Genomic DNA, 26227 nt, shown 5'->3' with positions numbered 1-26227 from the left:
TCGCCACCCTAACTGAGAACGGGACCGCCCGCCATAAGGGCGGGGGACCCATAGGGGGAATTAGGTTGTGCCCGCCACAGTGGCGGGCACATCCTACATGTTTATCATTGTGGCGGGCGACATTTGTGAACGCATTTGCATATGCAAAGCGGCAGGCACCGCGCGGTGCCTGCCGCTTTGCATATGCAAATGTGGGGGGGTACCATAGGTACCCCCCGTCCTCCCCCAACACTGGCATCAACAGGGTGTCCCGCAGGGGGCCCCCACAGCAATCACCGCCTGCCTTTCCGTGGCGGGAAAGGCCCATCCATGCAGACATCGTAATATGGCTGGCGGTGTCCATTGGACACCGCCACCATATTTTTCTATTACCGCCGCGATCGCATTTCCGTCCGCCGCCTACCCCCCCCCGCCATCCTAATCTGGCGGGGGAGAATCCTTGCAGCGATGTCGGGCGGATTGCCTCCGCCAGGCCACCGCGACATCATAATGGGCCCCTAAGTGTCTCTAAGTTTCAGTTGCTGTCTTTCTGCCCCGTGTATGTAATGGTCAGTGCCAATTCACCCATAACTTTATGCCCCATTTACGTGTCCCTATGTTTTGGTGCGAGTTCCCTGTGCCTTTTAACCATGTGTCTGCAATAAGTTGTAGTAGAGTTTTTCAGTCAGCAAATTGTTGTATTTGTGCTATTTATGTATTTCCCTTTTCTTTATTGCTTCATGTTGCTCGCGAGAAAGTGTCACTCATACTCCTTGAAATGTCACTCATAATAACTCTGAAATTATACAAATGTCACATATGTCAATGTGAAATCTTGGCAGCTATGAGTAACTGTGATCCTGTTTATACTGCAACGTGTTTCCCGGTACTTCTTAGCTTGCCTTCTGCGCAGGCGCACAGTCGCGGGCTGAGCTAGTAGGAATCGCCACTTTCAGTGCAAGAACAGCCTCGCCTCGCATAGCCGGGGCCCCAGTGCGGAACTCCAGCAAGAACGGACACCAATTAAGCACTGGAGCCAGTTCTGGTAATTGCCTCATTATGTCAAAAAAATTCACTGCCCAGTAATGGAAGTCAAAGGCTTACAAGGGCCGGGACTGTTGCGTTTTAGCTGAATGTGGGCATAGATTCCCTGTGCATGGAACGTTGTCATTTGGATTCTGTTTTCCAAACAATGTAAAAATGTTGCCGCTCGGACAGCTCACTTTAAACTGACACTTTCCTACAGTATGCTTGGTTCAAAATGCCGTTTCTCCCCTGAGAATAAACACTTTTCTGAACACTAAATTTCACAATTTGCTTGTGCTTTTCTATGTTGCGTTCCACCAAACTAGTTCTGGTTGGGTGGAACTTTCATTTACAAATCACAGGCACAGGGACAGGCACAGTCGTTGCATTTTTTAAAAAGTTATTTCTGTCACATTTTTCTAGCTGAAAGTTAAGACGGCAGCCGCATCCTTTCCTTTCTTGCTATTCGCTGAAACGTGTTATTTTTTTGGAGGGTGATAGGGGGAAGCACAAGATACTTTGTTACGTTAAGAGGATGCTATAGGCAGGAGGGCACCACATAAAGTAACAAACTATTTTATTATCCAGCCTAGGCTGCTCTGGGATTACTGCTTCCCCGAACCCCACCTCCCATTAGCGAAGTGAAGTGTATATTTTCAGTGCCTTGCGCGGGGCTCTCTTTTCCACCGAGCTGTGGGAGGTGACAACCAGATTATGCCACCCCCCTCTGCCTCAGCAACAATACATAGGTGCCTGCAGTAAGAGTGGCTATGGAGGTAAACTGCAAATGTGTGAGAAAACAGGTAATTAATTATGACCTCACTGCTTAATTTGAGCCGGTGTGGCCCACCTACACTAATCTTTGGTATGGCACTTATTTTATCTCATCACTGCAGTGGCGGCTTGTGCAGGTAAGTGGGGTGAGGCAGGCGTGGGGTGGAGATGAAAGTGACAAACAACGCGATAGGTAATGGGAAAGTAAAATAAATAATTAAATAAAACCACTTACCTTGCACTCGGCGAGTGCGAGGTAAGTGGTTTTATTTATCTAACATTCCCTATCCCATCGTTCGTCACTTTCACAACCCCCACCCCACTACACCTACCCGCATGAGCCACCCAGGCTCAGACTGACAAGAACAAGAGAATGAAAAACACAAAAGTGAGAAAGGAGGAGCAAGAGAGAGGCGGAAGAGCAATGACAAAGAAAGAAAGCAGGGATGAAAAAGAACCAGCAAGGGTGTGATGAAAGGGCATGGAGTATCTGGTGGTAGATAAGGTCAAAAGACTATGTAGCTTTGGTATTCGGCACACCGACATTGGATATCACTGGCCATGGATTCAGAGCAAAACTTCGGAAGTGTTCAGTTCAGTTGTCAGTGCGCGTATTTGTTTATTTGCGTTAGAAAGATGGTGATGTCAGAAGAACTTGAAGCTTTGGGGCAGATCGGATTTATTCAGAATTCAATAAGTCAATGTAGCGCAGCAAGGCAAGTTGCAATACTGTGTTGCAAGAAAGAGAGCAGAAATTTGCCATATCAACTAAGATATTGCGCACTTCGGCTCTCTCCCAGCGTTGGTGCTCCGCGAGCTGCCTAGCACCTCTGCAGGCACCCTTACACCATTGTGAAAGGGTACCTGCATTAGTCAGGATGTTTTTTGTGCAAAAAGGGGCACCTCCCTGCACAAAAATATTCCTATGGGGCATAATCCTCTTTCCATGTGTGCTGTAGAATGCATTCTGCAGCACACATAGCACAAGGAAATAAGAAGGAGAAATAAAGATATTTCTCTTGGTTAAGCATCGGTCGGGCAGGCTCACCATTTTGGCGCAAACCCAAGTTTCCAATTCTTTATAAATCAGGGTTTGCTTCAAAATACATTGGTGAATTCATGAGAATGCACAAGTTCCACCCAAATAATGCCTGCTACGTGGTGAATTGCATTACTCTGTATTCACTAAACCGCACAAAGCCACACAAAGTAGCTTTGTGTGGCTTAGTAAATGCAAGAATGATTTTGCGTCTGTGCTGAACCACTAAAGTGATGCAGCCCGACTCAAAATCATACTAAATCTGGTCTTAAATGTTTTTGAGATACGCATCCCTTGTTCTGTTCACTTTGATGCATCCTTTCCTCAGCCCAAACATTCCGGCAGGTGGGATGTTTTATCTCAAAAGGTATATTACAGGAAAGTTTAATTCGGAGGTGTAATGGTTAGTGGCCAAGTGAAGGCATATTGAAAATGCTTCATGTTAGAATCCTGGCCATATGAACAGAGCCTTCCTTCGGCCAACTCTCATCCTGCAGTGGCCCAACATTAGCCCCGTGCGGGGGAGAAGGGGCGAGCCCCAGGGGGCACTCTCAGTACAGTACACTGAGTCTAGGACCAGTTAGTTACATTTATACACTCGGCACTGACTGTGCACGGGCAGTGGGCCATTATTTAAAAGCCCCTTGGAGGCTCAGCTTGAGTCCAGTGTTGCAACACAAAAGGACAGGGTCCACCACTCCCCAGAAGAATGTGATGAGGGTTTGAAGGGGCCTGGTGGGTTTGCCCCCGCATTCCCACTTTGCACTGCAGGGACCTAGTTACGGCACTGGCTGATGGTGCACACTGCACAGTGAGAATGAAAGAGTGCTAGAGAGATGCCTGGCAGGCGAACTTGTTGCTAAAGGGCAGGAATACATTTGACCTTTTGGTCCCTGACAAAACAGTTGGAGTTCAAATAAAGTCTGAATCCGCCTTAGTCTTAACTTTTTGCCATTCTCAAATCAGTGTACTTGAAACTGTGCAGCACCTCGGTCAGGTGGGAAAATGCAAGTGAGAACAAAACGATGGGGCGGCAGCACTGCTTTACCACCAGCAAATGTGCTACTGGTGTCCTGCACCATTTCATCTGTCTTTATGAGGGTGAAAACCAGTGCTTAAACCGGTACTTAACTGTCAACACTGGTGCTTATGAAAGCCTAAATGGCTAATTTAGAGATGACCACAACAACAGGTAATTATTAATTTAAAATACAAATAAAAATGACTATCAACTGCCCCCAAGCCATTCTTATAGCTTTGAGGGCCTGAAATAGTCTAAATTGTAGGAATGTGATGGTTAGTAGTGGTGTTGTTACTATTGGTGGCAGCATGGCAAAGGCAATGTGTGGGGGAAGTTCCAGTGGCCTCCTGACTAGTACTCCGGCACGTATTTATTTATATATTTTTTTACAAATTAAGCACTGGAAACAAAATGTTTAATTCTACCAACTAAATTATTCAGCTATTCATCAGAATATTTCACAGCAGAATGCAGAGAGTAAACCACTCTGAGGTTGTCTGCAGGGGGCTAAGAATAGAAAATCTTGTTTCAGGTTAGACCACAGCACTACAACTGACTCCTTGTTTCCATGTATCACAGCAACTGTGTAGAGCAATTGCTACAGTGGCAACCGGTTGTGTCGAAGGTTTGCATTCAAGGGTTGGCATCATTCTAAAATTTGAGGCTCGACACTGCCTATATGTGGGTTCCTTTTTCAGTTTTATTTCGTTTATCCCATTTCAACATCCTGAAAAGCGGACATGGCTATGATAGTTTCGGGAAAACGTTGGGAGTGTCCGCACGTTCACATTTGGTGCAAGCATGCTGCTGGGCAGGACCTGGGCCACTGGGTGATCTTCAGAGTGGGGTAGGGCGAGTCACGATGGGTCACAGTGTGTTGTGTGGTCATGCACAGTGTAAACTACAGGTGTGACTGCGCCAGCAGTCTGCAACTGCTTTCGAAGCTGCAAGGTTAAGAGAGTACTACACCCTGTCGAAAAGGTGCAAAATACTTCACAGAGTGGATTAAAATGAAAGAGTCACACTCCTTTCTTGTTGGAGGAAAGCTGGATAAAGTTTGCAGCAAAGGTTTCCCAGGGCTACAGATGCTAACTACTTTTCTAAATGGGAAACAATTGAATAATGCTTTTTGGTTGCTATCTGGTTGGGATTCAAGGAAAGGTGGTCAACCTAACTTTTAAAATGCTTGCTTAGTCACCCAGTTGGGAGAGAAAAGTAAACCACTCAAGTGAGGGAATCTTAATAGTTGGACTTGCTAGTGTACATTCTGATTCCTCCCTTCTCTGATCCCACCATCTGGTCGTCATTCTTCTCATCATTTTCTTTACTGCTGGTCTGCCACATGTCTCCCTATTTCTTTCTCTGCTCTTTCTTTCTCTTTCTCTGCTCTCCCGACCTGCATATTAATTGGCAAGCACCGCTGCTCGAGCGGGTCCGGTTCTGGGGTGGTCCGGGGTTTACCGAGTTGGTTGCACGGCCGCCATTTTGGGAAGGGCATTGACGCTCTTTGAGCGCCATCTTGAGTGTCCTGGTGGTGTGCTTTGCCCCTCACCTGGAGACACTATTTAAGGCGGTCCCTTAGTGTCTGACCTTGATAGATTTCCGCTTTTAGGCGCTGGCAGCTCATTATTGCTCACTGCGCTGCGTGGTGAGGCTGTTTGCTTTTTAAAATCCCGTTTTGTATTTCTGTTCGTTTTTTAGTTCTCTTGACCCTGCTTTTATTAGAGGCATTTCCTGGGCTCCCCACTTACCTGCATATTAATTGGCAAGCACCGCTGCTCGAGCGGGTCCGGTTCTGGGGTGGTCGGGGGTTTACCGAGTTGGTTGCACGGCCGCCATTTTGGGAAGGGCATTGACGCTCTTTGAGCGCCATCTTGAGTGTCCTGGTGGTGTGCTTTGCCCCTCACCTGGAGACACTATTTAAACCAGTCCCTGAGCGTAGCGGGTCGGCCTTCGCTGTGCCTGAGTCGTGCCGGAGTCCTGCCCGTCTGCGCCCCGGAGGCGTCGGGGCGGCGGGGGACGCCGGTCCGGCAACATTCTGGCGGTGATGATTTGTTACTCCTCTGCGATGCTGCGGGATATGCGGGGCCACTCTAGCTCCTGCCGCTCCGTTTTTCCGGGGCGATTTAAGGGTAAACGACGTTGCCCGGGTTGTGGCTGGACGCTTTCCTGGACCCGTGCCAATGTTCCCCGTCCAGCAACAGCTGGCGTACAGCATCTCTGCTTGTTGCTGAATACGAGGTCGGTAGGTTGCCATGCCCTGCATATTTATGACCTTCTTGTTAGGGAAAATCCCCTATGTCTGCTACTGACCGAAACCTGGTTGGGAGAGGCCTTCAACCCGGATGTCTTCTCAGCCATTCCTCCGGCGTACAATATCTTCCGGCAGGATAGAGGGAAGGGAAGAGGTGGGGGAGTGGCGGTAGTGGTGAAAAAGAGCGTTTCCTGCTCAGTGCTTCCCCTGAACCCCATTGGGAGCACTGAGTCGCTCGCCTTCACGCTCAGACTGTCCCCGGGCCAGGCTCTGAAGGTGCTGCTGGTTTATAGACCACCAGGCCCTGTGGGTTCCTTCCTGGAAGATCTGCAGACAGCTGTCTCTGAGTTGGTGCTGACCTCACAGCATTGCGTCGTGGCTGGTGATTTCAACTTCCACCTCGACGCAGCGGATGACCCGGATGCGGCCAAATTGTTGGATATCACATCTCCGCTGGGTCTTACACCGTTCGTATCAGGACCAACACATGAGAAGGGGCACACCCTGGATCAGGTGTTTTCGTCTGTCCCTCTTATGGAGGTTGACACCCTGCCGGTGCTCTGGACTGATCACAGGTTGATCAGATTTTCGGTGCTGGAGAGTGCGCGGCTGGATAACAGCACATCTGTCCTGTCTAGACCAGCCTCGAGAGCGCTGTACAGAGTGACACCTGATATGCTGGAACAGGCGCTTCTGGATCACCCTTGCCATCTTTCGGGCGATCTGGAACGCGACACGGAGGCTTTGCAGCTATGGCTCATTGATAGGCTGGATGATCTGGCCCCCAAGGCAGCCCCCCGGTCCACGGCAGCACGGCAATCTGCACCGTGGTTTACAGAGGCGCTTCGTGTGGCTCGCAGCCAATGCAAGGCGGCCGAGAGGGCCTGGCGCCTTCTGTATGATGGGGAGGCTAAACTCGCCTATAAGGCGGTGGTGAAGGCCTACCATCGGGACATCTTGGGGGCTAAGAGGGACTATTTGGCTAGTAGGATCGAGGCCTCGGCGAACTCCTGTAAGGAGATCTTCACTATTGTGAAGGAGTTCACGACCCCTAGCTTCCAATCGCCCCCTCTAGTCTCTTCGGATGCGTGGGCATGTGATCTTGCCGGTTTCTTTACTAATAAGATCAAGGCGATTCAGGCCTCCTTTGTGGAAGGACCGGAGGATGGAAGCGGCGTCACCGGGGCGGGCTGCGGACTTCCGCATACACTTGCGGCGGTGCTGTCTGATTTCCCTGCTGTATCCAGCGATGCGTCCAGGCAGCTGTTGGCCAATCTGAAATCTGGCTCGCCACTTGACCCCTGCCCCGCCAAATTCTTGGCTGGGATAGCGGCGGTGGTGAACCCGCTGGTCAATCCCATCCTCAATGCCTCCCTGAGGGAGGGGAGGGTCCCTAGCTCTTGGAAAAGAGCGATGGTGATCCCCCTCCTAAAGAAACCTGGTCTCGACGCCGAGGTTCTGGCCAATTATAGGCCAATTTCACTTCTTCCGGCCCTCGTGAAGATCACGGAAAAACACATCCACGGTGCCCTGTCGAGCTTTCTGGAAGCTAACAATCTGCTCCACCCATCTCAATCCGGTTTCCGTCCTAATTTTAGTACGGAAACGGCCTTGCTAGAAGTTACTGAGGTCATCAGGGAGACTCTGGATGTCGGCGGGAGGGCCATGTTGGTCATGTTAGATCTATCGGCGGCCTTCGACACCGTCCCCCATAGGGCGCTCCTAGCGAGGCTTTATGACATCGGCCTTAGGGGGACGGCGCTCAGGTGGTTTACATCTTTCCTTGAAGACCGCCGCCAGACGGTCTGGGTTTCCCAGAGCTCTGCCGAGATGCCACCACTGGGAGTTGGGGTTCCACAGGGTTCTGTGTTGAGCCCCACGTTGTTTAACATCTTTATGTCCCCTTTGGCGGCCTTGGTGGAAGCATATGGGGCCCAGATCGTCTCCTACGCCGACGACACGCAACTCCTCTTCACATGCGGGAAAGACCAGGAGTTTGACGGAGGGAGAATTCGGGACTGACTTGCTCTGGTCTTTGACTGGTTCCAACGGAACAGTCTAAGGGCCAATTCAAGCAAGTCCGAGGTTCTATTCTTTGGTTGCGTAGCCGATCCGGAGTGGCAGCATTGGTGGCCGTCTGATATGAGCCCTCCTGCACAGTCTTCCTTGGTAGCAAAAAATCTGGGTGTCAAGCTAGACAACCAGCTGTCGCTGAGAACTCACATTCTGGGTCTGGCTGGCACCTGCTATGGAATTTTGAAAATGCTTCGCAAATTCCTGCCCCTGTTGTCTGAGGAGCACAGGCGGATTACTGTGCAGGCTCTCCTTGGCTCAAGGCTAGACTACGCCAATGCCCTTTTCCTTGGCCTCCCTGATTACCTAGTCCAGCGCCTACAGGTGGTACAGAATTCGGCCGCCCGGGCCATTTTTGGCCTGCACAGACGAGACCGAGCCTCCGGGCTGCTACAGGCGTTACACTGGCTGCCCATCTGGAAGCGGATCCAGTTCAAATCCCTGACCCTGATGCCCAAAGACCTGCATGGATCAGGGGCCGGATACCTGCGGCGGAGACTCGCCTTCTATCGACCAGTCCGCTCATTGCGTTCAGAATCCCTTTATAAAGCGGTGGTCCCGCGGGTGAGGAAGGCTCGCGCGGGAGGGCGCTCTTTCAGCTGCAAAGCTCCCCAGCTGTGGAATTCGCTCCCTCTCACGCTTCGCAGCACTGCCAATTTGTTCCAGTTCAGGAAGAGCCTGAAGACCTGGCTTTTTAATATTTAGGCTGTTCTCACCGTTTTCTGTTTAGATCTTTTCTTGTATTTGCTGTGTTGTGTTATTTTTATCCTGAGCTGCTGGTGGAAAGCTCCGGGACACTCTTCGAGTAGCCGTGCGCTATACAAAAACGTTATAACATAACATTTATAACATAACATTACACCCCATGTACCGTATACCCCTGCTGCATACTTACAGCCAGGAAGTTGAAAGGACTGCACTACCTTTCACATGGTACATACGTGTATTCGAAAAAGGTCAAGTGCAGTCTGTTTTCATGGCTTATATAGCCGTACCCTGCTTGTTTCCCACCTATAGGCACTTGGAACCCTGAGAGTTACTGTGCACAGCAGTGCATACAAGTCAGCAGTGTATGTCTTCTTGTGTGCAGGGTCGGACTGGCCTATAGGGAAACCTCGCAGTTGTCAGAATAACACATCGGACAGGTCAGGTTTTGGGTGGTTTTTGACTGTTTACGGCCCAGTTTTTACTATCGATTTCCCTGATATCACCACAAACATTGCCTACAGTAAGCACAAATGAATGTATTCCCACATATCTTGTATAACACCCATACAGTGTCTATACAGTTCAAAACAGCCCTGATTTGCAAATGCGAGCCACTTTTTAAACTATCCAATTCGCCATCGGTATTCCCAGGCCTAATTTCTGTGTTCGATCGGCTGTTATTTTGTATATCCCAGCGGACCCCGCTACTCCCCTGGGGGTAATCTGTGCTTCTGATATTGGTTGGAGTAAGAGTGTGGGAATCCCTTCTTTTGCACCATTACGTGCATGGTTAAGAAATTCTGCATCTCTCTGAAACACTTTAAATTTCTCATAATCCATCAGAATCCTCCGTGTTCTGCACTGCCTGTGAGACGTGACGTGAGCGGGAAAATATGGAACTAATCGGAAACATCTTAAGTTTATATTTTAATAGCTTGACAAATACCAAGTGTTGGACCTGGCCCATTCTTATAGGGTTATCCCCAAATTGTTTGCCTTTCTCTGCATTTTTTTCGGACCTTCTTTTTGTTGACTTTAGGACTCTGGACACTTTACCAATGCTAATCAGTGCTAAAGTGTACATGCTTTCTCCTTTATACATGGTAGGATTGGTTTACACCTGTTTGGGATATTTAATTTAATATAAGTTTCTTGTACAGTGGTATGCCATACACCCAGGGCCTGTAAATTAAATGGAACTAGTGGGCCTGCAGCACTACATGTGCCACTCACTGAAGTAGCCTTTCAAAACGGTCCCAGGTCTGCCACCGCCTGGGCCTGTGTGCATAGTTTACTGCCACTTCGACTTGTCATTTAAAACTACTTGTCAAGCCTTAAACTCTCCTTTTACTACACATATGTCACCCCTAAGGTAGGCCCTAGGTAGCCCTATGGGCAGGGTGATGTGCAAGTAAAAGGTAGGACATGTGGCATGTCCTGGTAGTGACAAAAAGCCTATTTCATTTTTCACTACTTTGAGGCCTACTCCTCTCGTAGGCTAGCATTGGGAATTCCCTTCTAAATGTTTATGTGGTAATTTCTGGTCAGAAAGGAGAGGCATTGCCATGTTTGGTATGTTTAGAACAGTGGTGATAAAGGCTGCTTACTGGTGTAGTTGGATTTTACTTTACTATTTTAGAAATGACACTTTTAGAAAGTGGGCATTTCTCTGCTTATGGCGCTTTGTGATGATTTGCAGACTGACTCCAATACATGTCTTGTGCTGGGTGACAGCTACACTTGGTACATACTTTCCAGACAGCCTCAACACAGAAAGGGCTGGGTGTGACAGGGGTTACATCTGCATACTGATGGTCTTCCTGTGCTGGGTGAGGTCGCTTACACTTTACATTTGTATAGGTTGTGTCCTGCCCTCAAAAGGACTGATTTACCCCCTACTGAGCGCCTGGAGCCAGGGCTGGGTTGAAAGATTCTTGCTCACTTCTAAGGGTTCCTTTGAAGTCACCCCTTCATCAAAGACAATTTGGAGTAGAAGTATATAGACTCTGATCCCATGTTTTAAGACACTGCGTGGACATGTAACCAAATGCTGCTGGCTCTACATGCTGTACATTGCCAGAGGACTGCTGTGCTGCCAGGAGGAATCGCCATTGGGACGGTTTGCTTTGCTGTGTCGGTCTGCTGACTGCTAGGCTGCAGGAAGGACTGCCACTTTGCATCCTGTCCTGTGTGCTGGCCTGGCCCCTGCCTACTTGCTCTGTGTGTCCCAGTGCTTTCCAGGGACTGGTTGGCTTGCCCCCCCACCCCCGTTCTTGTGGATCTGGAAGAATTACATTAAACCACAGACACTGGACGTGGGACTCATGAGTCCAGTCATAAGATTTTTTTCCAATCACCATGTGGCTGATCACCTTGTGTTTTGAAGCAGCACGCTGTGAGCGCTGCTCCCGACATGTAGGAAGCGCATGTTGAGTGCTTTCTTTTCAGCACAAGAATCAGCATGTGCATCCTCTCATCCGGGACCAGTGTAGATCTCCTGTGAACCCTTCCTTTCCTGGTGCTACCCTCTCCAGCGAGGGAGAGCTGCCACAGCAGCAAGGGAAACACCAGGGAGGGGTATATGTAGCATGGAGGAGCTTCGCTGGCAAAACGCGCTGGGTGGGGCCTGATCCCCAGAGAAGACATGCCAGCATGGTTTCACCGGAGCCTCAGAAGAGGAGACGCCCCAGGCCATCACCTGGAGACAACGACACCCTGCTTTCCCCGCTGGGGAGGCCCTCATGGCATGGTTCCAGGAGCGCGATGCCTGCTCCTTGATCGCAGACGCCCTGAAGGATTCTCCTTGCGAGGCCCTTCCCGGCAGGACACATTTGAGAAAACCATGACAGCACCGCTCTCCCCAGCCTGCAGCTCACCATCGAGCCTGCCCGTACCTGCCCATAGGGGTTCCCTGTTGAGGGGCGCTCCCCCTGTAAGGCCATCACATGAGTCAGAGGAAACCACAGCGGCACCTAAAACAGCAGGTCCTGCCCTTTGGCAGCTTCGCTGTAGGCAGCTGCATTTAATCCACTGAATGTGGAGGACTGAAAGGTCTCCAGGCATAGTTGTATGACTTTGTGCCTCCCCCTTTCTCCTGTGATGACTGCACTGTGGGGGAATTGGTTTTACCTGTGCATGAATGTCCAATTTTGGGGGACAATTGAGAATGATACAGAAATCTCCGTATAATGATTAATAGGCAAACAGGTGCACTGTGCCGTATGGTTTCTTGCCTTTTTTTTTTTATTTAAAAACTTTAATTGGCATATAAAAAAAAACAGACCATACAAAAAAAATTATATATATATATATATATATATATATATATATATATATATATAGCGTACAATAGCGGTTTTTTCTATAACAGTCCATTTGTGGATGCGCGCTCTTATCGTTAGTTTCCCCTCAAATTACAAGAAGGGAAGAAAGAGAAAAAGAGAGAAGGGGGGGGGGGGGGTTTACTGGGGTTTCCTCAGGTGGTCATTGAGTGGGCGCCACATGTGTAGTTTGGCGTTGTGTTCTTTTGAGAAGTTGCCTGTGATGTTGTCTGCTCCTCTCAGGAAAGTGACCCAATTAATCCATGTTTTAAAGTTCGCTTTGGCTGTGTTCTTCCAGTTCGTTAGGATTATTTTAAGGGCTGCTGTGAGGAGTAGGTCTAGGAGTTCTCTCTCTTCTCTACTTTTTAGGTTCGCGGTTAGGTGTTCTGTCGCCAGGCTTACGAAGCTGATTGTTAGGTCGGTTTTGAGCATATCGTTCAAGAAGGTGTTGATCTGTGTCCAGAACCTCTTGACTTTCACGCAGGTGAAAATGAGGTGTTCAAGGGTGCCTTCTTCTTTCTGGCAGTTCCAGCATGTGCTTGATTCTGCGATGCCGACCTTGTGGAGCTTGGATGGCGTCCAGTAGGCCCTGTGGAGTAGCCAATACTTTGTTTGCGCTAGTTGTGGGGTGACTTTGTTTGTTGTCGCTGAGCTCCACATTTTTTCCCGTTCTATTTCATTCAGTTGCCTGCCCAGGAGCGTCTCCCATGCGTTAGTGGCTTTCTTGTTCTGTGCCAGCGTGGAGGGGCTTAGGAGCTTGTATATCTTTGCAGTTTGGTGACCTGCTGAGTTGAGGAGTTGCAGGTACTTGATGATGCCTGGCTCCCCTCTACGTAGGTTCGCTTTCGTTATTGCTGTCTTGATCTTTAGGAAGTTGTAGAGCTCTTGGTTTGGAAGGTCGTGTAGCTGCTGTAGGTTCTGGAACGTCAGCGGCCCTTGCTTGATTTCTGTCTGGTTGGGGAGGCTAATGCCTTTCTCGATCCATATGTCATTGTGCAATGTCGCTCCATGATAGGTTACTTTTGTATTGAACCAGATAGATTCCCATGCTGTGTTTTTCAGCTTCTGCGCCATGCGTCTGTCTACTTTCATCAGTGCCTCCTTCGTGTGTTTCAGTATGGCGTTGCACTTTAGTGGGTGCCTGTTTGCTGTTAGAAGGGCTATTGGCTTGAGCCCTCCCAGGATATCTTGTTCGACCTCTAGCCATACTGGTTTGTATGTTTGTGTGTCGTCTATCCAGGCAATACCTTGTCTCGCCAGGCATGCCGTTTGGTATGTTTTGAAGTTCGCCAGGTTGAGGCCTCCAAGGTCTCTTGTCAGTCTTAGTTTTTGTAGGCTTATCCTTGGTTTTTTGTTTTTCCATAGGAAGATGTTTATGAGTTGGTCTAGTTTTTTGTGGAATGTCTGTCATTGGGAGTGGCAGCATTGTTAGCGTGTAGTTTATCGCCGGGGTTATCATCATTTTGATGGTTTCAATTCAACCCCACCAGCTTATGTATTTTGGCGACCATAACTCCAGCCTTTCTCTTATTTTTTTCAGTGTAAGGTCCTCGTTATGTTGTAGCGTTGATGTGAGGTCTCTTCCAAAGTGGAGTCCTAGATATTTTAGTGGTTTCGTCTGCCATGCCAGTCCGAATTCGCCTAGGACCTCTCTTGTGGTGTGGACATTCATTGGCTTGCACTCCGATTTCTCCTTGTTGAGTTTGTAGCCTGAAGCTGCCGCGTATTCTCCTATTGTGGCCATGAGCGCTTTTATTGATGTGGAGGGGTTTGCTGTTGTGATTAGGATGTCGTCTGCGTACGCCGCTAGTTTGACAGTCTTTCTCTTGATCTTGACGCCTGTTATACCTGTGTTGTCCCTTATTCTGGCTAGCAAGGGTTCTAGAGCGAGCAAGAAGAGGCCGGGGGAGAGGGGGCATCCTTGTCTGGTGCCTCTTCCCAGCGTGAGCGTTTCGGATGCACTCCCGTTTACCACTATTTTTGCTCTCGGTTTGTTGTAGAGGGCCATGACCATTGCCGTGTATTTTTCCCCCAGTCCGAAACTTCCCATGCAGTTTCTCAAGAAGGGCCACGAGACTCTGTCAAAGGCCTTCTCCGCATCCAGCGCTATCATGACTGCTTGTTCGTTACTACTTGCTGTGTGGTTGATTAGGTGGCACAGTAGCCTTGTGTTGTCCTGCGATAGTCTGTTTTTAATGTATCCCACTTGAGGTGTGGATGATGTCTGGCAGGATTCTGTTTAGTCTATTGGCTAAGACCTTCGCGTAGATTTTGCAGTCGACATTTATTAGCGAGATTGGTCTGTAGTTCTGGGGATATTGTGGGTCTTTCCCCTCCTTGGGTATTATGGTGATATTGGCCTCGCACATGGACTCCGTCATCTTCCCGTTGTGGATGCATGTCGAGTAAGTTTGTGCCATTAGTGTTTTAATGTGTTCGCTGAAAGTTTTGTAGAATGCTGCGGAGTATCCGTCTGGTCCTGGCGCTTTGTTCTGTTTCAGTTGGCTTATAGCTGTTCCAATCTCTTCTTCTGTTATGTCAGCTTCGAGCGATTCCCTCTCCTCCTCCTTGAGTTTGGGCAGATTGGTGTTATTGAGCAGATCTAGCCCTGCATCTTTGCTCAGGGTCTGATCCTCAGTGTACAGCTCTTGGTAGAATTGTCTGAAGACTTCTAGTATTCCTTTGTTCGTTGTTTGGGACTTGTTCGTTCGATCTGTTATCGCTGCTATCGTGTGCTGCCTCTGCTTTGCCTTTAGGTACGATGCCAGCTGTTTCCCTGCTTTGTTTGCTGCGCATAGGTTGACTGATTTGAACTTCGTTAGCCAGGACCCTGCCCTCTCGCTTAAGATCTTGTTCAGTTCGTATTTCTTTTTTGTGAGCAGGGTGAGCGTGTTCTTGTCTGTTACGTTTGCGCAGTGACCTCTCTCCAGTGCTGTTATCTCCTCCTCAAGCTCGAAGATTTTCTTGTTTCTGTTTCTGTTCATCCTGGATTTGATGTTTATTAGTTTCCCCCTTAGTGTCGCATTGAGGGCGTCCCATATGATGTCCTTCCCTACTTCGCCATTGTCGTTGTGCTGGGGGCCAGCTCAACAACAGAGACTTAGCAAGGACTTGGGGGCGGGGGGGGGAGTGTGAGGACCCTTGCTGTCGCACACCCGGTTTACTACTGACGGGGGGAGGAGTGAAGCTGGCGGACACGACAGTACATGGTATAGCCACCATTTGTGTAATGAACAAAATACCTCTACTCTTACCTTTCTCTTCATACATCCTATACTTTTTCCCTCTTTCTATTCCCATCCAATCCCCTGGGGGGGGCTACAAAACGCAAAGCACCAGCGACAACACCAGACCACCATGACAGACCCAACAAAAGCTGGCCTGTCCACTGACCTCAAGATAGTGTCCATGAACGTTAAAGGACTGAATCACCCGGTCAAACGGAGGAAAATATTAGAGCACCTGGCCAAACTAAAGGGAGACGTATACATGCTGCAAGAGACCAAGCTCTCAGAAGAAGAAGCAAAGCAACTCAAAGCAAGATGGATAGGGGAAGTACTCTGCTCGCCAGCAAAGGGAAAAAAAAAGAGGAGTTATAACGATCCTGAGCAAGAGGGGCAACCTAACAACACAAACAACGGACGCAGACGAGGACGGCCGCATGCTAATAACGAGTGTCCAGAGAGGGAGCGACAGAATTCACATGGTCAACATATACGGCCCCAACTCTGAAGACAAACAATTTTGGCAGGGAGTGGACAGCAAACTATCCGACCTGCCCCAAGAAGACCTCCTGATCACAGCTGGGGACATGAACAAGACAATGGACCAGGCAACAGACAGGCACCCAAACAGACCGAGCCATAACTCCAACAACAACAGCACCCTGAAAGACCTGTGCATCAAACTGCATCTAGCAGACCCATGGAGGCTTCAACACCCGGCAGCGCGCGAGTATACCTTCTACTCACACCCACACAACTCCTACAGCAGGATTGACTACATACTGATGTCCAACACGCACACGCACCTCATAGAAGAAACGGAGATAGCTCCAATTACCATCTCGGATCACGCTCACATAACACTCACTCTAAGTGGCAAACACAACGAAAACCCAACGAGCAGATGGAGGCTGAACGACGACATCCTCCAGAACAGAGAGAACGTTAAAGAAATTGAAGCCACAATTAAAGAATACCTCGAGCACAACGACAGCGATTCTTGCCTTTTAAGCAAAGTTACAGTACTTGCAAACGTGGCGATATATGTGCTTTTTCATAATCTGCTGCATTTCATGCCCTAAGTATTCACTGATATATGTAGCTTTTGGCTTGCATTGTTCACAATAACGAGTACTATATAAGTGACAGCATAATATGCACAGCATTTATGATTCAAGTCATTTGGTCGCACTTTATGTACAATATAAAATATATATTTTTATATAATCCTGTGTAGAGTCTTTTCTGTGATGGATCCATCGTGTTTCAGTGCGAGTGTTGCACAAATGCTTTACAGATTGCCTCTGATGATAAGCCTGACTGCTCTTGCTCAAAGCTATCAGAGAGTGAGCACAGGTTATCTTTGGTGTGTAACTTACTTGCCCCGACTAGTGTGGTGGGTTTTGTCTGGCTCAGTTAGGTGCATACCCTAGCTAACTAGACACCCCATTTCTAACATCAAGGAACCAGCATTTTTAGCAGGAATTGTCTTCGGAATGATCATAAAATATGCATTTAATTTTGGGGCATTTGAGTAACAGTTCTGTGAGGATTGAAACCCACCATCAAATGAAAACTATGTGGGTTGTCATTTCTGAAAAAACACATAATTCACATCCATAGAAGGACAGCATGTCAAAGACCGTTTCAGTAGTTAGTAATGCGAGACTCTGGACTAAATTACAGGTGTTGCTGCCCCTCTGCGGAATTTATCTGAACTACACTGGCTACACTCTTGAACCGTTTGGATGTACAATTAGGTACGTAGTAAGAATGGAAAACATATTTCAAATATTTATTACTTAAACCCACATTACAAGTGTACATTTTCACACGGACTAATAACTTTAGGTGTAATTATGCCACTTACAATTATAAACTGACAATTCTGGGCTCAGTGACAATGCACCTGTAATTACTGCTGCTGGTGGAGGGCCTTCAGCACAGCACCCCCTCGCCCTGCCTGAAACCTTCAGGACAGAAGCCTACTCAGACTACTATGCCACATAATCAATCACTCATCCCGAAGCAACAACGCAGCTGTCATGATTGCCCTGGACGCAGAGAAGGCTTTCGACAGGGTCTCATGGCCCTTTCTAGACCAGTGCATGGAGAAATTCGGGTTAGGGCCAAACTACAGAGGGATGGTGATGGCTTTATACAACAACCCCAAAGCGCGGGTGGTGGTAAACGGCGGCACATCAGACACACTACACCTAGGTAGGGGAACAAGACAAGGCTGCCCTCTCTCACCAGCACTCTTCCTATTAGCGATAGAACCTCTCCTCACAATGATAAGAACAAACAAAGACATAGCGGGGATACCAATAGGAGGAGAAACATTCAAGCTAGCAGCATACGCCGATGACGTACTGATAGTCACGGAAGACCCAGAAAGATCAATACGGGCACTGACTGACACTATCGAAAAATACGTGCAGGTTTCGGGGTACAAACTCAACACAGACAAATCTGAGTGCAAACCTTTAAACGTCCACACGACAAGAACAGTACTAGGTACGTCTGGACTAGCCTGGCAACAGAAGCCCATAAAATACCTAGGCATCCTCTTTGAGAGAGACCCAAAAACGACACTGGAACATAATGAGCAAGCAACAATCCAGAAAATCAAAGATAAAGTAGATGGGTGGTCCCCAAGATTCACAACATGGTGGGGAAGGGTAGAAGCAATAAAAATGATGCTCACACCGATGGTCAATTACATGCTAACCATGCTCCCGCTCACCAACACAGAAGACTTCCACAAGAGACTAGACAAAATACTGAATAACTTCTTGTGGAGGGGGAAAAAACCCCAGAATAAGCCTGCACAAGCTTAGACTCTCAAAAGACCAGGGTGGGCTGAACATAACTAACTTCAAACGATTCCAGACAGCCTGCATAGCCAGACAAGGGCTACACTGGCTAGACCAAAGACAGGACTACACCCCAGCATGGCTCACACTCGAGCGTGAACTACTAAAAGGCATGAACCCCATAGCCCTACTCACAGCCACCCGACACCCAGCTGCCAAGGATAACCCAGTCCTAAAGAACACGAAGTTAGCGCTCCTAAGTGTGGACAAACTCCTAACAACAAGCATTAAGGGGGGCCAATCGGAATCCATCTGGTACAACCCTAAGCTAAGATACACGGGTAGGGTTCTAGACATGCCCGAATGGTATAAACATGGCGTTTCCACTGCCCAAGACCTGCAAAAGCAAGGCAAGTACACAACATTTGACTCCCTCAAGGAAACCCACAACCTACAAGCCAAAGAGTTCTACAACTTCCTGAAAATCAAAGTAGCAGTCAGGAAGGCGAACCTTCACAGCCGTACACCGTCAATAACACAACTGGCAGCCACTCTCAACGCACTAGGACACCAAGCAGCACACCTCTACAAAACACTCCGCCCCCAAAAGACGAAACTCAATGACAAGCTTACAGACTTCTGGGGTGGCGTAGCAGGAAAGGAACTTAGCGGGACCGAGAAATCGGAACTATGGAGATCAACTTCCAGGAAGAAAATAACTGCTACGCTAAACCAGACCAAATACTGGCTAATACATAAGGCATACTGGACACCTGCCCGTCTGGCTGCCTTGGGGATCCGAGAGAGTGACACATGCTGGAACTGCGACAAAGAGAAGGGAGACCTAGAACACCTGCTAGTCAACTGCCCCAAGATCAGGGGGTTCTGGGATAGAATTGGGGTACTTATCAAGGAGATCACTGGAGTAGCTATGCACATAGATTTCCCAAGCCTAGCCATGGGTTTCACATCCCCGACCATTACAACAAAAGAGGAACGTGACCTCATTGACCTACTGCTGACGGCTGCAGTCAAAATAGTCCTAAGCAACTGGAAGGACACCTCAAAGGCTGCACCCAAGGCATGGCTAAACTGGGTCACGTTCCTAAGGGGGGCAGACAACATCACAGCGAAACACACGCCGAAAACTCATAGGCAGGCGAACTTTTGGGAACCCCTTGACCTCTACCTATCCTCGCAGAAACCCCCATAGGCAAGACTAATGACCACCGCAGAAGGTCGCACCCTGCAGATCCATGCGCCAACGAAAAGAAACTAATACGCAAGTCTGCTCCACCCTCTCTTTCTCAACTTCTATCCACTATCCCCCCTTTCGTCCGGGGCGTGGGCCAAGGACACCAATTGGGCCTCGCTGAAGGGGTAACAGGAGAAGACTACCAGATGGACATGGAAACTGAACTTTGAACCTGACACTTGAACGAGCCACGGAACAACGTGGTCAACACCCTCCTCCCCCCTTTTTTTTTTTTCTCCCACCTCCCCCCCCCCCCCCCGCGGGCACCCTTCTCTTTTTTTCTTCCTTTTGCCCTTTTCTCCTCTCTTCCCTCCACTCATGTATACTCCGTGCTCCATGTAAATATATATTTTTTTACAATAAAAAATTACAGAAATCAAAAAAAAAAAAGAAGCCTACTCAGAGCAGGTAAAAATATCATCCATTTTCTTCCTGAGATAGGTTAACAAAAATGCATGGTAGTAGACCCGGTGTTTCTAGGTCTGTGTTGGTATTTGCAATTTTAGGGGAAAGCTTTAAGTAATCAGAATTTGGTGACAGAAATTCGAGTCCGCCATTCTCATGATATCCCCGCACCAAATTTTAGCCAACTCATAATGATGGTCTTTATACGCATTTACTACATTTTACTTGCCCATTACCACGACACGCTCATTGACATACAGGTACGCATCTGCTTCATCGCCTTTACGGTTATATTTATATGATATCCATGCTTCTTGAGCACTTTTCACTTTCATAAATGCCTTCTCTGCACAAAATATTTGGAGAACCGGATTGTGAAAATCTGCATTTGGTATTTGTCTACATGCAAGTTAGACCTACACAGTGCTTAATTTAAACCTGTGGGTGCAGATGGGGTCAAATTTCACCATTTTCTTATGGGGGACAGGCACTTCATTTTAATAATCCGACTTTGAACCAGAACAACAGAGAAAGGTGGAAATGTGGAAAATGCCGGACAGGAAAGATAGGAAATCCGTGTCCAAGAAATAAAGCAGAGAATAAAAATAAGCCACGAGAGAAATAAAATGTCAATTAGAGGAGGATGAAAGAGGCATAAGGTGGAACCAAAACTAGACAACCTTGGTGTTCATTAACCTCAACATTCGTCTATTATTTTGTACTTATTAAGCACTGCACTGCATTAAAGGCTTTAAGAATCCGAATGCGGAAATCTAGACTAAAGGTGAAGCTCGAATTAGTACAAAGGCGCAGCGGCATAACTACACCCAATTGTTTGTAACTGTGTTTTACAAACTTGTCGAGGGGCCAAGACCTGCACCCGGCCCCAGGGCCTTTGCTACTCCAAAGACTGAAGCCCTGGTTACAAGTTTGACGAAACGGGGTAGTTAGCACATGGAAGTAAATACCATTTACGAATCCTTGAAAATGGAGCATAACAGGCAAAATCGATTTTAGCACCCCAAATTCTGCATGTTTTGCCCCCCCCCCCTCTCCCCGCGATACATTTCAGCAGGTTTCATGTTGGAACCTGTCAGGAGGTTTTTTGAGGTTTTCAAACGGTTTTAGCTTGACATTATTAAAAGTAAGATATCTTTACCTTGACACAACGCTTTTGCAGACGCTGCCATCCCTCTCAAATGTTGCAGTTGTGCCTGGCTTAACCTTTGTACTGCGTGTCCTAAAGATGAGCACGTTAATAAAGTAAACGGGTTACACCACGCATCGACTTGCTTTCTTTCATTCACAGCGCGAACCCGGAAGGGCAATGCGAGGCTGCAGTCTTGGAAACCGCGCCGTCGTCTTCACAAGCCTGTTCTCCGTAATTACTAACTCGCTCCTGATGCACCGGATCTTCAAACAGACACAGACACGCCCCCTTACTTGATTCGTCCACGAGTTGACCGGTCTTGAAGAATCTGCTGTGTCACTGGCGAGTTCAGAAAAGTTAATTGAAGTCAGTCAGGCGTCCTTTTAGGCGTGACTTAATAAATGCTGCAATTAATGGCAAAGGTGAAGAGTGGCTCTCGACATTTTTTTAACAGTTGGTGGCAGCATATTTGGCCTCTTGCAGACTCTATCCATGCTGAAACAGTTCGGGGACCGGGGGAAATTGACATTTTAAGTATGGTGCCGGCGAAATTTGAAAATGGGGGGCGTAAGATTTGGTCACTATGTATTGCATAGGAGAAAGCAAGCTCAACTATCTTTAAGAAATCCCCATCCATTTCGGAGATGTTTTTAAAAAAATGGGGTACAATGATACATTTTCCAGCACAATTTATTCGGGAACTGACTGAAAAGCCATTGTTTTTACTGACACTGTGTAAATAACTATTTCAAAGAATTCCTTGCTTGTCAAGAAAAGCTGACCCTGCCCTGACAATACTGTGAGAGTCAATATTGTGGACAAATTATGGCAGGGCAATATTTTGCCTTTTAATTGTGTGACAAACAACTGTCTAGACACCATGCAAGAGCACTTGGGTTTGGGTTCTCCCCACTTAAACTTTTGAAAAGTGGTTGCATGCCTGGAGAATCAAGGACGCCCACTAAAAATGGCAGATGCTCTTAATTCTCAAAGTGCCGGCATGTCAAGCTGATAGGCTGGTACAAGGAGTGATAGACAGATAAGTTGTAGCTTATTCAATATGTTACCAGTGTTGCGTAAATAGTCCAGAGATGCCAATTGTGCCATTGGTGTTTGCTTTTCTGTTGGGCCTAAAGGTTCTGGGCATGGTTCACCTACAAACAATAGATATTTTCAGTAGTAGGGAATGTTTTGACAACAACAATGGGGGCGTCACTCACTCACAGAATAGGGACAGACCAGTATTGCGGGCTGACTGACACGTCCCCGCAGGGGACCCACATAAGAAGGCAACCCCTTTAGTTCCACAAGATGACACACTCGACAGCCTAGTGTTCGGGGACCCCTTCAGGGTCCTGTGCGTCATTTCCGGCTGTGGTGGGGGGAGGTATATATGCCTCCCCCGCCCACCTGGCGGTCTCTTTGTCCTCACCCTGACACCATTTGTGGACTTGTCCCATGGGAGCTGCTGCATCCATTGCTCGGTGAGTGCATTCTTGACCCAAGCCCCCCCTCTCTATTCGCCTGCGCGTCCATCAGGGTGCATCATGGGCAGGGCAGCCCAGCCAGGGCTGGAGACCGCCTGGTGGGGGGGAAGAGCAGCACCCATCGAGCATGCACGGTGCCCCACGTGGGGGCTCCTGACTTGGGGTTACAGGGAACACGACTGGCCTTGCGGCCCACATGTCCTGCACGTTAGTCACTGTGTCAGGGACTAGGGGGCTCCTCCTCTCCGGTCAGTGGTGGGGGCAGACAGGACACGTGGCGCTGGGTCCTGTCCGCAAGGGCAGTGCACACTGGGCCTAGATATTGCACAGGGTTTATAGGTTCATCGGGGCCTCATTGTGGGGGAGACAACTAGTGCCCCCGTATCCCCTGTCGGTCGTTCAGCGTCCTCTGTGCCTCGTATTTGGGGGTAGCAACGTTGTACAGGCCTTTCCCCTGGTGCCCAGAGTATCGGCGGTTGGAGGGGGGGGCTCCTGGGTTGCCGGTTATGTGACAAGGCTGACCCCTTCCCACACCCCACTCCCCCTTCACCCAAGATGGCGGCATATGGGAGTTTAGACTAGACCACCAGCGCAATTAAGAGGCGGGTGGTACCACAGGGTGACCGCGCATTGCATCCTGCGGCAACAGGCACTGGTAGGGAGAAGGGAGGTTTTGGGCAACGTGAAACATCCTACTCCAACAAGTTTAGCGAGCGGCCGCAGGGAATGTGGCTTGTAGGCCGTGCCCGTTCCTGGCACAAGCTTTTCGGGCTGTAGGCATGGCACCAGAGGGAGGAAGTCTTACATCCGTGTTCCGGGTGTGGCGGAAGGAATTCCCCTGCATCGTGGGCTCTGGGGACCTAGGCCCGATCAGGCCAGTCCTCACCCAGCAGGTCTTCCCCAGCAGGGCTCCCCCCGCCCCCACCGCCCCCCTACGGACTCTCTGCATTAGCCTGGGCAGGGAGCCGTAAAATCGCTCTAGCCAGGCTCCCCGCAGATGCTACCGGATTGGTGACCTGAGGGCCAAAGATGATGAGGCCTGGGGGACGAGGTGGGGAAGATGGCGTGCTTCTGGCACCATCCCTGCCTCCGCGCGTTTTGTGTGGGGGGGGCGCATGTGGGACATGGGGAGCAGGGCAGGGGGAAACAAGCCTGCCTAGGGTGCTGCCACCCAAGTCGGGGCAGCGTTGCTTAAAGGGGTCGGAGATCTCTATCGGGGCAATTTATTATTGAGCAGCCCGATGGGGGCGGATGGCGGTGCGTCCGCTGGCACGCGCACCCGCTGAGTGGCCAGCAGGGTGCCAGCACCGGCCACTGCCTTCGCCCACACGGGGACCAGGGTTTATTGCCCAGAGGCGCTGCATCCGACAGTGGCCCTCGGGGGCCAATCTATATCTGTGACGGCTTCCCCCGCTTCTGACCCCGGCATGGGGGGGGGTCATCGCTATGCCGGCTTATCCCGCTCCGGTCCCCGGCCCGCGGGGGCCATGCGGTAGGCCAGCCTCTCCGGCATTTGTCCAAGCTGCGGGAGGTATCTTCTTTGCGGGCCGGCCCCTCCCACATCTCCCTCGCTACCGGGGGAACACTGGAACCGGGTCCAGGCTCCATCGCGAATGTACGCAGCCTGCAACCATACTACTCTGTGTTTGGCAACGAGGCCAGCAGCTCCTCCCGGGTGAGGCAAACCGCTGAACATGTGGGGGGCTGGTCTTCCAGGCCGACACTGGGGTTTCCTTGGGGGCATGGTGATCTCGGGCCCACCAAGGGATTTTAAAAGGTTCTTCTCCCTGCCAAGCATATCTTAGTGCCGGCCCGGCCCTCAGAGGCCAATTTAAATCAGCGGCCTTTGTTTTCCCAATTATGTTGTGGGTTTTCAGGAACTGTGTTGGTAATTTTCCTGTATGATAGGAAGTCCGGTGATGATGCCAGATGTTACTAGTTACAGTAATTGTGCCAGTTTACATAACAAGGCTACTGCTATCCAGTGTCCATAAAGCTAGATATCCGCTGAGAAAGCGGGAAGAGTGCATTGCTATGACGGGGACACATATTCCAGGAATATGTGTCCCAGAATATGTGCCGGGTTTAATACTTTACTGAAATCACTTTATGCGGCAATCACAATAGCTGCAGCTTTTCTAATTATGCACGGAAATACCCCATGTGGCAGCCAACACAAATAGCTTCACTAGATTATATATTTTATAAAGCTTGTTAAATACTGTCCCTTATTCCTGAGCCTCTACTGACATCTGCTGGTCGGTGTATAGAATTTCATTCTGGTCATCTTGATTAAAAGATAATAGGGAAATACTTATTATACATGTGCATGGCTAACATTTGTTTGCTTCCTGGGGCTGTGTCTTGCAAGCTCGTTCCACACCCTAAAGGATTTGGCAACGCACGTGCACGTAGCAGCTTGTGGAACCATGGGCCGCCGACAGCAACGCTGCAGTGTTTAATGGGTCAGGAACAAAGGGGGTCGGCCTGGAGCGCATTAAACTTTCCTTTCTATTTGCAGGATGAAGAGTCAATCGCTATTGAGGCAAGGACACAGGAGGTCCTGCAAATAAAGGGATGAACAGCAGGGATTAGGAGCAGGTATGGGTCAAGGGTCGGCAGGCAGGGGGGAGTAAGGAAGATAGCATCTGGCCCACAGGTGGGGTACCAGGAGCAAAATGAGGGCATGCACTGATGGTTCACGAACCTCACGCCACGATTACAGCTAATATATGCTTTTTTCATTCTAGCCCCCCTCCATCCTCGCACGCAGAGGACAAACCGCACTGACTTTGCGCACGTTGCGCCCCAGTGCAGAACCGGGTTTTCAAGTACCCAGCGGCGTCAGGGACACACCCGAAGTCCTCTAGGTTCCCTTGCCTTGGTATACAGAGACACGGAATACTTCTAGGTGGCGTCAGAGATCAAATTTATTAGCTGCAGCTAGTCGCAGAAATCCCAGTAATACAGCACGGTGTACAACTCAAGGAACTGCTCAATTTTACTAAGGTGAGACATCCCTTATTATACACAAAAAGGTACATTTAAAATGCACGCCCCTGCATCAAAATTCAACCAATAGAAAATACATGACATCATACGGCATCATACAGTAAAGCTCATTTTACAGTGTCCCAACCCACAAGTTAATATTTAGGCATATCTAAATAATAATCTGGAAGGCCCGCACAAACCCTTAATTGAAAGCGTAACCCATGAAATGAAGGAACAATAAAGAAAAGTAGTTTCAGATAATGTGCTAGATAACAGATACGTAAAGAAACTTAAAAGTTAACAAATGTCTTGGATGATGATTGGAAAAGTAAATAACGATCTTGCAGGGAAATTGGCTTGGCAGGGTCAATTCCTAGGTGAAAGGCCAACTTCTGAAATTAACTCCAATGCACGAAGGAATCCTTGGTTAATGTATATATATATATGATTCACAATAGGTCAGACTGCTTTGCTCACAGACTAACTTCTGAGGCCTACATAAAAAGTAACACCAGATGGCAGTCACGACACATGGCAAAAACCCATGTTTCAGAAAAGAAAGTTTTAAGGAAAGAAACCATTTAGATATTGTTTAAGATAAGATATGCGCAAGGAAATTAAAGGTTAACGAGGTCCTGAACAGTGATTGAAAAACTCAGACAACAATCAGCTAGTGAAACTGGTTTTGCAAAAGGTCAGTTT

General features: G+C 48.7%; 1 protein-coding gene across 1 annotated transcript in view; it reads right to left on the bottom strand.

Moving 5' to 3' along the window:
• The window catches only part of LOC144755157 (glutathione S-transferase omega-1-like), a 100584-nt gene extending 79210 nt beyond the window's left edge, over nucleotides 1–21374 (bottom strand). The window contains exon 1 of the mRNA XM_078643738.1: nucleotides 21054–21374. Within this exon, the coding sequence (XP_078499864.1) occupies nucleotides 21054–21084 (31 nt within the window). The 5' untranslated portion in view covers nucleotides 21085–21374. The remainder of the gene's footprint in view (nucleotides 1–21053) is intronic.
• Nucleotides 21375–26227: the final 4853 nt, after the last annotated feature.

The sequence above is a fragment of the Lissotriton helveticus genome, chromosome 5_1, assembly GCF_964261635.1.
Source record: "Lissotriton helveticus chromosome 5_1, aLisHel1.1, whole genome shotgun sequence".
NCBI lineage: Eukaryota > Metazoa > Chordata > Amphibia > Caudata > Salamandridae > Lissotriton > Lissotriton helveticus.
Note: the sequence above shows the minus strand (reverse complement) of the source record. Positions and strands in the feature narration are given on the sequence as shown.